The sequence below is a fragment of the Rhipicephalus sanguineus genome, chromosome 2 (genome assembly GCF_013339695.2).
Source record: "Rhipicephalus sanguineus isolate Rsan-2018 chromosome 2, BIME_Rsan_1.4, whole genome shotgun sequence".
Classification (NCBI taxonomy): domain Eukaryota; kingdom Metazoa; phylum Arthropoda; class Arachnida; order Ixodida; family Ixodidae; genus Rhipicephalus; species Rhipicephalus sanguineus.
The window spans coordinates 816,326-831,326 of NC_051177.1; the positions used below are offsets into that span (position 1 = coordinate 816,326).

General features: G+C 47.8%; 1 protein-coding gene across 1 annotated transcript in view; it reads left to right on the plus strand.

Moving 5' to 3' along the window:
* The first annotated feature begins 776 nt into the window (after positions 1-776).
* Positions 777-15,001, plus strand: part of LOC125757048 (transmembrane protein KIAA1109-like) — a 164,472-nt gene continuing 150,247 nt past the window's right edge. Inside the window, exons 1-4 of the mRNA XM_049412128.1 lie at positions 777-889; positions 1,441-1,652; positions 5,510-5,653; positions 14,153-14,361. Coding sequence (XP_049268085.1) covers positions 873-889; positions 1,441-1,652; positions 5,510-5,653; positions 14,153-14,361 — 582 coding nt within the window. The 5' untranslated portion in view covers positions 777-872. The remainder of the gene's footprint in view (positions 890-1,440; positions 1,653-5,509; positions 5,654-14,152; positions 14,362-15,001) is intronic.

Below are 15,001 nucleotides of genomic sequence, written 5' to 3' on the forward strand. Positions count from 1 at the left end.
TGGGCCGGTTCGGACGCGCTTTGCGACTGCTTACTTCGTTCGTCTGTAGTGCGACGCTATACTTTAAACGTGGTAGCACTTGTGAAAAAAACGGTGGAGTACTTGTTTTTGTTTTCTTTTTTTTCTCTGACGCTTCTATGTACGATGCTAAAAAGAAAAAAGAGAGTCTCGTTGTACGCCGTGAAATGGTGCAAGGAAACGCCGGAATAATTTTGTTTAGATGCGGTTCTGTAACCGATAACAAAGTACAAAAATTTTATCACAATCAATGTGCGTCTGTCGAGGCCTTTATTTATTTGTACGCCTTCTGGCATAGGAACGCAGCGCAGACGTTGCTGTGCACTTTTATGTAGTTTGTGACCAGCACGCGATTTAAATGTGATAGATATTGCGCCATAGAAGAAAAACAGGTCCATACATGCTGGGTTTGTGCAATGTATGATAAAAGTTGCGAATACATACTGCTGAGGCGATGTCTTGAACTGCAATGAATCCGCCGGTCTGCAGCCTTTACGCTAGCAGACGACGTTGTCGATACCAGTGTGTTGGCGTGGTTTTCAGAAACTTTCTATACGCTATACTACAGTAAATGCAGTCTTTTTGTGCTGTAATAAAAGAATCCGTTGCATAAGGAACACCTACAAACTCGGACAACGTCAAACGCACCGGGAGACAGCGGCCGGTCTACTAGAAAAAGGCGCAGCGGCGGCACCTGGTGGCGTCTACACAAACGGGCACGCGCGCTCCTTCCCGGACGCGTCACTAGGAAATTGTTCTAGTACACTCTAGCCTCATCGCTGCCCGCCCGGAGGGAACATTTTGGTGATGGCATTTCCAGCTGAAAAAGAAGTTGCCTTTAAGACACATTTGCCATGAATGCATCGGAAGCGTGAGTTCATTACGTTCGGTTGTTTCGTTTTAGCGCCCGTGTGTGAAGCCGCGGCAGCCTAACGTAATCCTTCGAACTTGAGCAGTCTGATGGCGTTTTTGTTGCAGCTGAAAGGCGATGGATCATTTTTGCCGCTTGTTCGCGGTTTCGTCGGCGCTCACGTTGGTGAGAGTACTGATGTTCACAAGTGAGCATAAAATAAGCATTTACAGGTGGTGCTTCCTTCGTTCGTGAACGGGAAACAATACGCAAGCGCGATGTTCCATTGACGAACTTAACGATGTCAAATTTAGCACGGCTGCTGTCACTGCGCCACAATGGTAGAAATCCGGCCTTCTTGGTAATACCATCGATGAACTTTTGATAACAGAAACGGGAAAAATTGCAAAGCTGGGTAAGCACTCCGTCCCTAAGGAATTGTGTTTCTTTATTGTGCAGTAGCGTGTGATTTGTTTTTGTGTATCTTGCCAAAAACAGAAGAAAAAAATGCGTGCCTCTGCGGATGGCATCTTAGTGTGGGCGGTATCGACAAACCATTTTGTTAAAAACAGGGTGCCGGAAGTGGCTGCGTACCCAGCTGCATGGAACACCACAGCCCCGCTGGAAAAACTGCCGCTGGACTCGAACTTCGCCTGGCTGCTGTGTGCCCTGCTCACAGCCACAGCATGGGTCATCTACATCACATTCTACAATGCCCGCGTGTTGGGCTTTCTCTTGACTAAAATCCTCAACCGCTTTGTGGGCAAGGCCTATCTCAAGATTGGTGAGTAATCAACATAAGGGGAAAGAGCCATTTCTTCCCAAAATACCAATAGCCTAGCTTTTTGGAAAGCCTTCTCAGCTGGCCACACGTTTAGCTGTATCCAAACATAAGTTGCATCTTTTGGGCTCGTGTTGTATGAAGCAATCATGCTGGATGGATATGCAATTTTTTTTTGCGCTATCTTGAAGTGAAAAAAACTGGCGAAGCTTGCACTAAGCCGCGCAAGCATTGAAACAGCGAAACTGGACGATTCTGAAGACTAATGTGGCTGCTTCTAGGTTGTTTCTGGGCCTTAACTAGGTGATGAGGGTTGCTTCTAGGTCATTGCTAGGCTTTAGCTAGGTGATGCTAAGTTGTTTCTACGTTGATCCTCAATGCAGAGAGATTTGAGTTAAACCGCACAGTCACGACATGGATGTCCAACCATAGACAAACTCAGGCTGAAAGCAAGCGTTCGTGCCTCTTATGTATCTTTAGTTACGTCATCGTTGGAGTAGGCCTTCCATCGTTTCGGGGTCTTCTCACAGCCGCCGTTGCCTTTCCCATTCCCTAGTGTTGGGCTAATTTGCTTCCTTCTTTAGTGGACCAGTGGTGGCACATACCCGTTTATGAATCGTGATACATATTACGGCTAGCTTAAACAGCTTTGCTGTTAAAAATTATGGCTCTAATCCACGCTGTGAAGGTGATTGGACAGCGAACCTGCAAATGACACCCAGAAAGATGTCGCTTGAATGGTCTTCTGCATTAGAATCGTACAACAGTGAGATTGGCATCTGACCTTCCCCTGTCCAAGAAGTGCATCTGATTTTGCTGTTTGGCCATGCATGTTTCGTCGTACGCTACTGTCTGACTGAACGTGTTTGTAGCTCATTGCTGTGGGTCATCCAAGTCGTCGATGTCCATCAGCCTCTTGCCTTCGTCTATCACCCCTTCATCCGGGAGATGTTCAAAAGGTAGTGGCTTGAAGCGAATGTTGTTGAACTTGTAGAGCAGACTCCGGAGAAGAACATCTATTAAATTTAGAATCTGCACCCTTGAAATAGTTGATAGCATTGTACCTCCGTAGCTTATGCTGAACGCATACGAGGAGTGATGTTGAGAACATCTATTAAATTTAGAATCTGCAGCTTTGAAACAGAGCATCCGAGCATGACGCCATTTTTTTTGCCCACGGAGACAAAATCGTTTCGGGGCAGAGGAGGTATTATACAGGTTCACTGTAAATATGTTCTGTTCTCACATCTAGATTTAAAACAGCTGTGTTTAACCTTGGCTACAGTCTATTGGTGCAGGCTGCATGAGGTCAGGGGAGACGCATGCACAGATACAGCCTGGGATCTTAGCCTAGGTAGTGTTCGATGCTTCCTGAAATGCCGCTAGGTGGCACTACGCTGATGACACCCTTCTGTCCAACCAAGTCGCACTGGATGGTTTGATGCCAAGTATTTTCCTTACCCCGTGCTCTCTGCCGAGAGCACGTGATTGCGACCATAACTGCCTGAATTATTTAGTTAGTATCCCTATCCTCTGTGGCTGTGCACAGATTATGGTTGCCATGGCCAGAAAGGAATTTAAGCAGTTACGAATTTTGGCAGCTGGTTTATGATAGTCAACATTACGATGATTCGCAAGAACAGGCGGTTGCTACTCACTTACGCCAGCTTCATTCAAGCATCAAGTTTTTTATTGTGGCACTTGTTTTCTGACAGGGGGTCAGGAGGGAATAGGGATGGGCTCTTTAAAGGGCTTGGATTCATTGTGAGCACATGTCATTGCAGAGCATGGTCTGGCCCAGTAAACTTTAGTTTTGTCCGAAATGGGCCTTAGGGAGTGCCTCTCTTCATAAATAGGCCTAAATATTCTCGAGGCTTGTTTTGTTGTGACAGCCATGGGCAGAATTATTTTGGCCGGTTTGAGAATTGACTGCTGTACGAAGTGTATTCAAAAAAGCTGAATAGGAGGACAAAAGTCTTGCTTACTGTTTCCTCATGAAAGGTGTGCAGACAAGCTAAAAAAAAAAAGAACAGTCCCTACCGATTATATGCAGGCTGTTAGAAGAACAGATCACCCCTGCAAAGTATTCCGTAAAATCCCGAGAAAGGGATGCTACCTGGGCCCCTTTTCGACAGATTTGAAATATGACCGAGCAAGCTCCCCCCTCCAAATCTCGTCCGATTATCTTGCTCGGGATTTTATGGTAGTTCAGGGATGCAACAGCTGCGCCAATTTGATACGATTCCTTATTTCTGCGCCAAGCTGAGCCAAAACCGGGGAATTGTTAAAATTGCGCCATGCTGCGCCAAAATGCCTGACCAGCTTAAAATTTTCTCACTTGCGCAAATTTGACCGAGAAATGGAGGCCGCGTTGGTCATCTGCAGTGTGGACATCGTCATCCAATACAGACGCGTGCGCAGACCTTAACCCTAACCCCCCGCGAAAGAAAAGAAAAAAAAGTCAGTTTCACCGGAAGGACGAAGCAATGAATGCGAAGTGAGGCTGGCAGCAAACTCTTTTGTATCCGATCTCGCGTAACTCTACAAAACGTTGGTGTAAGAGAATATGGCGTTTCCAGGGAAAGATGCTCTTTCTGCACAGTGTCTTCGCATTGAGAGCGCAGCACGTAGCAAGATATGCGAGCCGCACGCTGATAGCTGCCGAGATAGCGCGCGCGCCAGCTATCGCGGCCGCGCCTTTAGAATCAAAGTTCAAAAGTTGCTGCTCGAGCGACAGCCCCCCCCCCCCCTCTCGCGTCTTTTCATGCTCGTTCAAGACGGGCGGGGCGTTTCCTCTATGCTTTGATGGCAGGTTTCCCAAGCAGAGTGGTGTTATCGCATGCACCCTCCGAGCGACGGAGGTGGGCTGGCTCGTTTGATATCTGCTTCAGCCGCGTTCGTCGCCCGCACTTGCGCGCTTTTATCCACGGTAGAAAATATGCGCGGGGGGATGTTATCACTTTGGACTTTATACGGGACATGACTGCAAAAACCCGTCGAGAGTGTCCATATAGCTGCTATTGCAATAGAAAAGGACGGTGGTTCTCAAATTTCCTGATGCTTGTTTTATTGCGTGCAGAACGCTTTTTAAGCCACTTTTGCCGCAGTACACTGGCATCCTGTGGAAAAGCATATTGAGATTTAGAAGGGGCTATTAGGGGGGGGGGGGTACTAGCTCTCAGGGACACAGCACATTTTGTTCCTTAATTACTCGTTCGTGCACGCGCCGTGTAGTTACAAGTACCAGTATGATCGCTGACGTCTAAAAAATTATTGGCAATCATTTGGAGCTGCTGTGTATGGCGTTTCTGCGACCTTGAGAAACATTAGACAAAAGCCTATGGCAGTTTTCTTTTTTCGCTACCCCCACTTGCTCCTGCTTTACGAATCTCCCGAATTTCGAGGTTGCCAGGTTCGCAGGTCACATCAGCATTTCCAGTGCCTGTCGAATTATTTGACAGGTCCTGCAAATGCTAATGTGGACTTAGTCATTGTTCGCACTGTGGGGTGGCTCGACACACTGCTTTTATTGAAATAGCAGTGTTCACGTGCACCTTGCACGAATTAGCTGATGTTTAATGGTTTTTACGTATTTTTTCTTTTCTAAAAGTAAGCCTTCTTTGTTATACTTCTCCAAATTTAGGATTTTGGGCTAAAAAATTCAGTTTTTTTTTTTGCAACCTGCTCCAAATTTGGATTTTTGTGCTCCAAAAGCAACATTTTGCTGCGCCAAAAATTGCTCCAAATCCTATTTCGGCTGTTGCACCCCTGGTAGTTCATAAAAACAAAATCATTGCCCATATTGCCTCACGAGCGTTTAACTTGCAATCTACACTAAGGTTGAAATGTTTCTGTTGCAGGGTCTGTGTCCCTGTCGGTACTCTCGGGGAAGCTGATGTTCCGAGATGTCGCATATGCCACCCCGGATTACACTGTGCGAGCTCAGGATGGCTGGCTGGTTTTTCGCTGGTGGATTCCCTATGTCAAAAAGGAATTTCCTCGCAGTATGTGTTCATTTGTTTAACCGGAAGGGCAGAAAAAAGGGAATGCAGACCAGGAAGACTTGACTGGTCTTGAATACATGTGGGTGGCAGAAAAGACGCCTTATACGTGTGAGGACAGCCACTTGGTGTGCATGATCTATCCGGGATGTAATGGAGGTGCCAATAGTTGAGCAGTGGGAAATTGTGCGTTTCTGAAAAAAAGAAAAGCCACAGAACGTATGATCTACAGTCGCTGGTGCTGTTGTGCTTGCTGATAAAGATGTTCAAAGGCTCACTCTGTGGCCACGAGCGCTGATGAGTAACTCGGGGGACGAATTGCAACTCATGATTACTAAACCCACAGTTCGCGGGATCGAATCCCGGCCGCGGCATTTTTGATGGAGGCAAAAATGCTTGAGGCCCGTGTGCTTAGATTTAGGTGCAAAAACCCCAGACGGTCAGAATTTCCGGAGTCCTCCACTATGGTGTCTCTCATAATCATATCGTGGTTTTGGGACGTTAAAATCCAACAAATATTGTTAACTCATGAGAACTGAGTTGGACAAGGAAAGCAGAATGGTAGGTCTGAAAATTAATATGCAGAATACTAAAGTAATGTGCAACAGCCTCGGAAAAGAACAGCGCTGTGCGATAGGTAGCGAGGCACTGGAATTTGTTAAGGAATACAGTAAAAGCTCGTTAATTCGGATTTCTAGGGACCGGAAAAAATGTCCGAATTAACCGAATGTCCGAATTATCGAATGGCCGAAATAAACACAATAAATGCACGAGTTTTTTCAACATACCTTTACTTAACAAAGTAACCGCGGATGCTTGTCTGTTTTCGAGCAGAAATTCGCGCGGACACAATTTTTCTGAGCCCTTCAAGGTGCTCAGCAGCTCGCATGCTGTCTGCAGTGTCCGCAAAAGTTTCACCCATCATCCACGCTTTTCGGTTGGCACGGTAATCCACGGGAAGAATGTTGATGTTCTTAAAGCAGCGTGGCTTTTGAACCTTTCCGATAACGAGAAGCGGCAAGCGCTCTGTTCCCGTCACGTTGGGGGATAAAAGTACGGTTACTCGTTCCTTGCTTCTTGCCGCCGATTGAAGGATCCCCTTTCATCACTCTTCATCACTTCTTGTCGGGAGAGCCCGTTATTCAGAGCACGCAAAATTTCTACTTTGGTGGTGAAGTCCTTGGCCTCGCAGTTGGGCCGCTTCGCCGGCGTTGCCATCGGCGGAGAGTGCGGTCGCACGAGAAGTCAGCACAAAAGCACCAGCAACGATCAAGCTAAAGGAGCCGTACTGAAACGTTCCTCGATAAATCGGCGATCAACGATGCAGCACACCAATGGGAACAAACCAACAAAAACCACACGCGAAAAAAAGGCGTTCAACCAGTCTCAATCCAAGCCAAGTCGATAATTGATGTCCATGGCGATGCTGCGTTTGAGCTTCACTTTTGTTCCGAATTGTTCTTTTTTCGTTTTCGAGCCTCGCCAGCGGCCCGAAAGTCGCCGAATTATCCGATTTGCGGTCAAATCTGTCCGAAATAACGAGCGCCCAGTCTCATAGAGTGATGCGTATATTTACAGGGACCAGATGACGAGTCCGAATTAACCGATTTTCCGAATTAACGAGAGTCGAATTAACGAGCTTTTACTGTACTTAGAACAGGTAGTAACCGTGGAGCCAAACCATGAGACTGATACCACTATCCCTCAAGAGGTAGGTGTATAACAGCTGCATCTTACCGGTACTCATTTACAGAGCAGAAGCCTGGAGGCTTACAAAGAGGGTTCAACTTAAATGGAAAGGAAAATGACAGGTGTAACCTTAAGAGACAAGAGGGTCAGGGAACAAACGGGTGTTAAGGACATCATAGTCGAAATCAAGAAGAAGAAATGGACAGGGCACGTGGTGAATAGGCAAGATCAGTGGATTCCAAGAGAAGGGGAGACAGCACGTTCGGGTGGGATGAAGCTTGCGGGTGGAACAGGGCCCTGCAGTCGGGCTGATGGTGACTACCCGCCATGACAGCAAGGCAACAGCGAGAGTTTAAACTGGGCCATGTCTCCTGGCTGATTACGAGGAAAACACTGGGCCTACATTAAGATCCCCATTTTCTAGACTTGCCTTAACAGTGCACGTGGTCCTCAGCCTCGCCTTGGTTGGCCTGCTGCTGACTGGCACTGCAGTTGACCTTTACGCAAAGCGCACGAGATTCTCCTGTGTTAGTGTACTCTGTGGCTAAATCTTTGTGCCCATTAGAACAGATCATTTTAAGCTACACACAATTGCGCAGCATACGGCGTCAATATCTATGATGTCACAGTGAGGTGGTGCAGGAACTTATTAACCTGTATCTTCTTGCACATTTTCTCGCTTACCAAGTATCTTGCCGCCAGTAAGAGCGGTGCTTTCGGTATTGGGAAATTGCAGCTTACCAACATGTGACCGTTTGTTTTTCTTGCTTTAAACAGCAACGATGTATTAAAGGGGTCTGCTCTATGCACGGCAGGTGCAGAAGCCTAACTCTGGTTCCAGCCGCACACAGTCGTACCGTGCACATGTTCACGTCCCCTTCGGGCGAATAAGGCAACAGGCTAGGTCAACAAACAACACTTGATTGCTACGCTCCCAAGGGTGGAGACTGCTGGCACTAGAGAGCCCTCTGTCCGGCCGGCTCTTTTATCACACCTGCAAGGGTTGTTTCCCTCGCAGTAGGGTGGGCTAGTGGTTCTTAGAACAGGGGCTCCCTCTCCACGTGGCTGGTTCGTTCCCACTGCCAGTTCGTGCTCTCCCACACTCTTGACCATTGTCATGTGTGCATTGCACGTGCGCTATGAACCACGTTTGCTTCCCTGAAATGGCTTTTTCAATTCTTGCGAGCACTTAGGCTACAACACGATCAGATTCACATTGTAATTTAGGCATTGTACCGAGAGAGCTACACCTGAATTGCCTTTACTGAAGGTTGGGACTAAGCTCGACCATCTTCTAGTGCATGGCCGAGCTCTTTGCCATCACAAGAGTTCTGGCTGTTGGACACACATTTTCTTTGCCAATAACCTTCAAATGCTAACAAGCTGGCAGAGAAACTAAAGCTTATGCTGATATCAAGGCAAAAATAAGACAGTGACACACAACTCCTGTCTCTATGTCTTAAACTGAAGCTTCATTAAGCTGAAGCTTTCTGGCCTTGATCAATGGCAAATGTAGATATATGGGGGTTGTTGCGGTAGTCTTCTGATGGCTTCAAACATGCAGATGCAGGCATTTATCACATACGGACATACCATTGTGCTGCAGCCACTGTGGTTGCCTTGCGCAAGGACACAATGTCGCAGCCTGACACGATGCCATTCACGAGATTTGAGGCCCACAATGCAGAGAAGGGAATTCGTGGCGGTCAAGAAAAGGAACCTCAGTACGCTTACTCTCTGCTGGAAGCTCCCAAGTGTTGTTGTACATTGTGACTGTGTATGTGGTTTCCTTTACCGTGTTTTTAATACAGCACATTTTTAAAGTGTTAAAACTATGTATTATCAACAACATTTAATGTACCTATGACATCAGTGGGACAGCCAGTCAGATCCACCATGGGTGTCGCTCACCCATGCGACATTCCGTGGGCTGAAGACTCGATTGGCCGTATCCATAGCGCTGCACATGAACGAAGCTTTGCAATAAAATATGCAGAACAGTTGAATCGTTCTGCTGGTGATCCGAAGAACTTGGGCTGGACTTGAGATGGTGCGCGCCCTCTCTAACCGAGTGGAGCACCTGCTACCCCTGAACCTTCTCGCTCACCACAGTGGGGCACACGACAGACACATGGCGCTTCTCACCGATCAGCGAGATCCCAATGACAAACCTATCAAGGAATCTGCTTTGCCGCTACGTCTGTCCACTAGGGGTGTGCGAATATTTGAGTTTCGAATCGAATAATTCGATTCAACTTTCGAATAGCTAGTATTCGAAGTTTCGAATAATTTGACAGGACGAATATCTAAAGCGTGACAAAGGCCAATGGTGCAACTTGGTTAGGGTGGGGTGGCTAAAACTAAAGCTAACGTCGCCGTTCGTTAAACCTTCACTGACATCCTGGTTCAAAAGCGAGCACATGTTGATCTTAAAGGAGAATACAGTAGAAGCTCGTTATAACGAAGCGGGATATAACGAAGCAATCGTAATTCCCCTTGAAATACCCATAGGCGCCCATGTATTTAAAACCTCATTTTAACGAAGCAAAAATTTCCTCGCAATGGATATAACGAACCTTTTTTTTTCCCCACCGAGCATTTACTGATCATTTTGGTAGCCGGCAAGTCAATGTCTTATAGCGCGCGATGGTTTACGTCCCATCATGGATGCGGTAATTCAAAACTCGCGCCTCGCGCTCCCGAGGAGCCGCCTGCCAACACGCGCGAGGGTGCGCGTCTGCCTGCCTCCGCTTTCCACTGAAACTCGTGGACCCACCCGCGCACGTCTCCCGGCCCCCCCCTCTCCCGTGGAACTCGTGGACCCGCCCGCTCTCCTGTTGCGCGCGTGGACGGCGACACGGCCAACGCAACGCGGCGACTGCGGGCCTTGTTGTTGCTTGTCGTTCGCTGCGTGTGCATCAGAACAGCGTCTCTCTCGGTTCCCGCCGCTAGGCAGAAGATGGACGACGGCAACGGCAAATGAAAGTGAAAAATGATTACAATTGAGCAGAAGGCGGCTATGTTGAAAGCCGTTAGTCCAGCGTCAAGAAGAGAAAAAAGTTGCCCAAGATTTCGGCGTAGCGTTGATCACGGTACCGCAAGCGTGTAATCGACCGAATTCGACTCTATATGAGCATGAAGCGCGAGACTACAATCTACCTCTACATGGCGATCGAGATGCTACAGGCTACTTGGATGTCTGTAACAGGAAGCACGATCGCCAACTGCTTCCGTCATGCCTCATTTGGCGTTAACAGCGGCGGTGACAGCGAAGATATCGATGCTGCCGCCAATGAGGGTGCTGCGGGTGACCAAGACGTGGTGTCGTGGGACGCTCTCCTTGACGCCGGAGTTGTGCCCGACTGCGACACCTTCTGCACGTACATGTACGTCAGTGCCGATGCTGACGCGGTGACAACCGAAGAGCTGACAGAGGCTGAAATTGTGCGCGTGGAGACAGGGGTGGTGAATGACGACAGTGATGTGTCGACGACAGCCCCGAGTTGGCGAACCCGATGTTCCGACGTCCGCGCAAGCGCTGGATGCGGCAGACCTGCTGCGCCGCTTTTTCGGCGCTCACGATGACGGCGAGGACGGACTCGACATAGCGGCAGCGGCCGAAAAGGCCATCATCCGTCTGAGGAAGACACGGCAGAAGTCTATTAAGGACTTTTTTTCTGCTAAGTGAGCCGCCAGCTGGTGTGCCGAGTTTGGCGTGAATAAAGTAGTTGTTTGCTGTTCTTTCTTTTTCTTTTGCTAGTTTTTCTCCGTGCGGCGGCCGTTTTTCGTTTGTGTGGCGGGCTGCTGTGGGATTTGGTGGCGAGTACATCCTCTCTTGCGTGCTAATTGTCGGTAGAAATGGATATTGGCTATAACAAACTAATGGTTATAACGAAGTAATTACGACTCCCCCTTCAACTTCGGTATAACGAGGTTTTACTGTATGTCATTTCCGCACGTAGAAAAACACATGAAAAATGCCAGGCCTGCGCTGAAACCGCAGCACAGTCACAGTGAAAGCTGGAAGAGTGGCATTTCTAGAGCCCGTCAAGCTCTCTTGGGGCTACAATACAAGTACACTAGAAAGGTACCCACTACGCCATAAATCACAATTTTTGTGAAGTTGTGAAGCACCCACCACGACATTATTCGTCATTCTGCGGAGAAGCGAGGTACCATCTATGAGGCATTATGTGCACTTTGTTGACGCGACGACTGATGACGATGAAGAATTGTGGCTCAGCCCTTCGTAATGGGTTGGAATCTTTAAACGGCCCACCAGTTATGTAATTTGCATTGGGGGACACCCAGTCGCTATTTCCCTTTCCTGTCATGCTGTATAACATACATTGACGTGGGAGAGAGATGGAGGGGGGGGGGGGGCGAAGAACTTTACTGAGACCCCGAGAAAATGGATCATGCGCTTATGGGCTTCCTTGGCAACCAATACAAGTGCACTTGCGAGGAACCCACTACGCTATAAATCATTGTAATTTTTGAGAAGTAGGGCAGCAGGCACTGTGCCATTTTTCGTCATTCTACGGAGAGCGATGGTACCTGCTAAACGCATATAAGGCATTATGCGCACTTTGTTGATGCTTTGCCTGATGATGATGAAGAATTATGGCAGAGCCCTTTGTAATGGGTTGGAAGCATTCAACAACCTATTCGTTGCGCAATTCGCATTGTGTGACGCCTGGTTACAGAATTCGCGTTGTGTGACGCTTGGTGCTTATTTTACTCTCCTACCACGCTATATTGCATATGCTAATGTGGTTCCTTCCCGAGATGAAGCCTGTATAGGACCTTTTTGCAAAGCAGTTTCAGGGACCGGCATGGCTCAGAGGTTGAATACTGGGCTCCCACGCAGAGGGCCCACGTTCGAACCTCGTTCCATCCTGGAATTTTTTCTTAATTCAGTGATTCCACTCCTGCGCCAACTGCGCCAAAGTGCGCCAAATTGTATTTACTGCTCCAGCCTGATAATATCGACGAAAATTGCGCCAAACTGCGCCAGTGTCTCGGGTTTGGGGGCGTCTATCACTGGCAATCGTACGGCCGGCGCGTCCGAACATGTGCAGTTTGATCTTGGGGCTGCCAAAGTCACAACCATGGACCAAGAATTATTACGCTGAATAAATAGCGCTCGCGCGTGCGTCCCGAATAAGCCACGATGCCATGCACGGTGCCGACGCAGCTTCTGTTCTGCAAGTCGGCTCGACAGCAAAACGCGCTCTCCGCAGAGTATTGCAAATCACTTCTGCGGAATCCCGCAAGGTGGCGGAAGGGTTAAGAAAGGGAAAATAGACAACCACCCGTTTGTAGCACGAAGCCACAAGGAAATCCATACGGATTTCTCGGAAAATAAAGCCTCTTAGTCGCCGAAAAATTCGTCCTGGTCCGGGGATCGAACCCTGCGGTTTGAGCAGAGAAGGGTGCCAAATCCGACACGGTGTGACCTACGTCCCGTGTGCCGTCGGCGTGGTTTATGCCATCCCACTCTCGTGTGGTAAGACCTATGTTGGTCAAACTGGAAGATGCGTCAACGAGCGGCTCAGGGAACACGCGCAAAAGATTAACAAGAATGCAGATAAAGGAGCCCATCTTGTGGCTCATATTAACGCTTGCTGCAATTGTGAGGCACGATTTGAAGGGACGTCGATCCTTGGCAGGAGCCGCAATGAGCATGCGCGGCTGGCTTTAGAAGCCTATCATATCAGAAAAAGGGCTCATCTTTGCATAAGCAACACGTCTCTGTCTCTGCACTCATCTGAGTTTGATTTCATTTCATCGCGTATGTAATACACTGATTCATTGTTTCCACTCTGTTTCACTTTTGTTTTTATGTTGATTGCGTGGCGCATGTGCGGTAAGGCTGCCTTGGAGGTATAAATGCATTGACAATCGCCGTAATAAAGTCAGTTGATAGTCGGCGCTTGTGTGCGTCGTTTCTTTCTTTGTGGTGCATCTTTATGTTTGCGCTGTAAGGGTACTTCTAGTAAGATGACCTGACTTAGGCCTGCTAAACCCTCAGTGATTGGCTTTGCACGTAAAAATTTGTTCACGCTGGGCAGTTGTCACTGCCGCACTGCACCACTAGTTCAGAAACTCCCATCGTTCCGGCGCTCAATTAAAACGCTGCTGTGAACGGGCGCCCGGAGACTTTTGGGCCTGGAGAACTCATGGCGATGAAGCACAACATTACCGTTGTCAAATGAGCCATGTTACGCGACCATAGGGGAATAGAAAGACTAGCTACCGTACCCCCCTCTGTTAGGAGGTTAGGAGTGGTGCTGCTGACTGGAATGGCGGCTCTTCTGTCAACATGCCTGCGCTCCCATAAAAGCTTAAACAAAAACCACTCCCCAACAAGTGCGTAATGAAGCTGTCAGCACACCGTAGCGTCCCTGATTTTTTTCCTTTGTCTTGCCATAACTAGCGGTACACGTTTCGTGTAAATATACTATTCGATGTTCAATATTTTTGGCCACTATTCCGCACTATTCGATTCAAATTCGATTTGAGATTAAATTTCACTACTCGCACACCCCTACTGTCCACACCTCGTGGTGTTTTGAGACCAGAGATAAGTTTGTAAACCATAGCGTAGACTTTACAAAGGAGCTGTGGGAGGCACACCTTGCCAACTTGAGCCCGGAAATGAAATTTGTTTGCACCCTCTTGGGATCCCTCCCATGTACAAAGACATACTTGGAGAAAAGCTTGTCTGGCTTACGAGTATTTTCGAGTGTTGTACCAGCCGTCGGTGAAAGGAGCTCCGCTTGTTGTGTGCAAAGGTGCCGCTTGTTGCAGCATGCGCTGATGCAGAGGCCCGTGTGTTTGTGCTCCTCAATGGCCTGGAGCTTCACATCTACAACCGGTCTGAGCTGTATGCACGCCTGGAGCACCTGTTTGGCCTGGAACCCAGTGTGCTGCCGCCCAGTGAGCAGCCCAAGCCAGAGGAGCCTGGCAACGCAGAGCTACAAGGTCATCCTTGGCGGGACCTTGTTCCGGTTGTCAAGGTGCCGAGCCTTTGAGTATAATCCGAGTTATTTTTGGGGCTGTTTTATACTCTAGCCTTGGGCGTGCATTGGTCTATGTGCAGCTGATTAGTATGTATGTTTACATTGCCACCATGAAATGCTTCTGAAGGAGAGAGGATTTAGTCAGGCTATGCTCGGAAAATTAAGAAATAAGATTGCTTTGTCAATGTTCAAGAATATATTGCCTCTAAAATTGGGTCTGTGGAGCAAAAAGTAGTGTTGAACATAGTTTGAACTGCCCAATGATTTATTTATTTGTTAACCTATTTATTTCAAGTGCTCAAGGGGAGACCCTGCCTTTGATACATATTTCTTTATTTTTGTGCCTATTTTTATGAAGACTATGTACCTTTTTATGTGCAGTGATCTTTTCTAGTACATTCTTTTGCAGTTTTTAAAATGTCAAGCATTTCATGTACCTTGTTAAGAGCAAAATTTATTTCTAGGCTGTGAGAGTTCAAAGCACAGTAACCTCGAGTGAATGTTGTGTGCAGTTAAATAAGAATGTGCTTTGTAAGTCTCGCAGTTTAGAAATAAATCTTGAGGCGGGAGCCCATCTCGTCGGGAAGTGACATGACATCACAAAAAGTAAAAGAGGGACACTCCCCGGCCTTGTGCA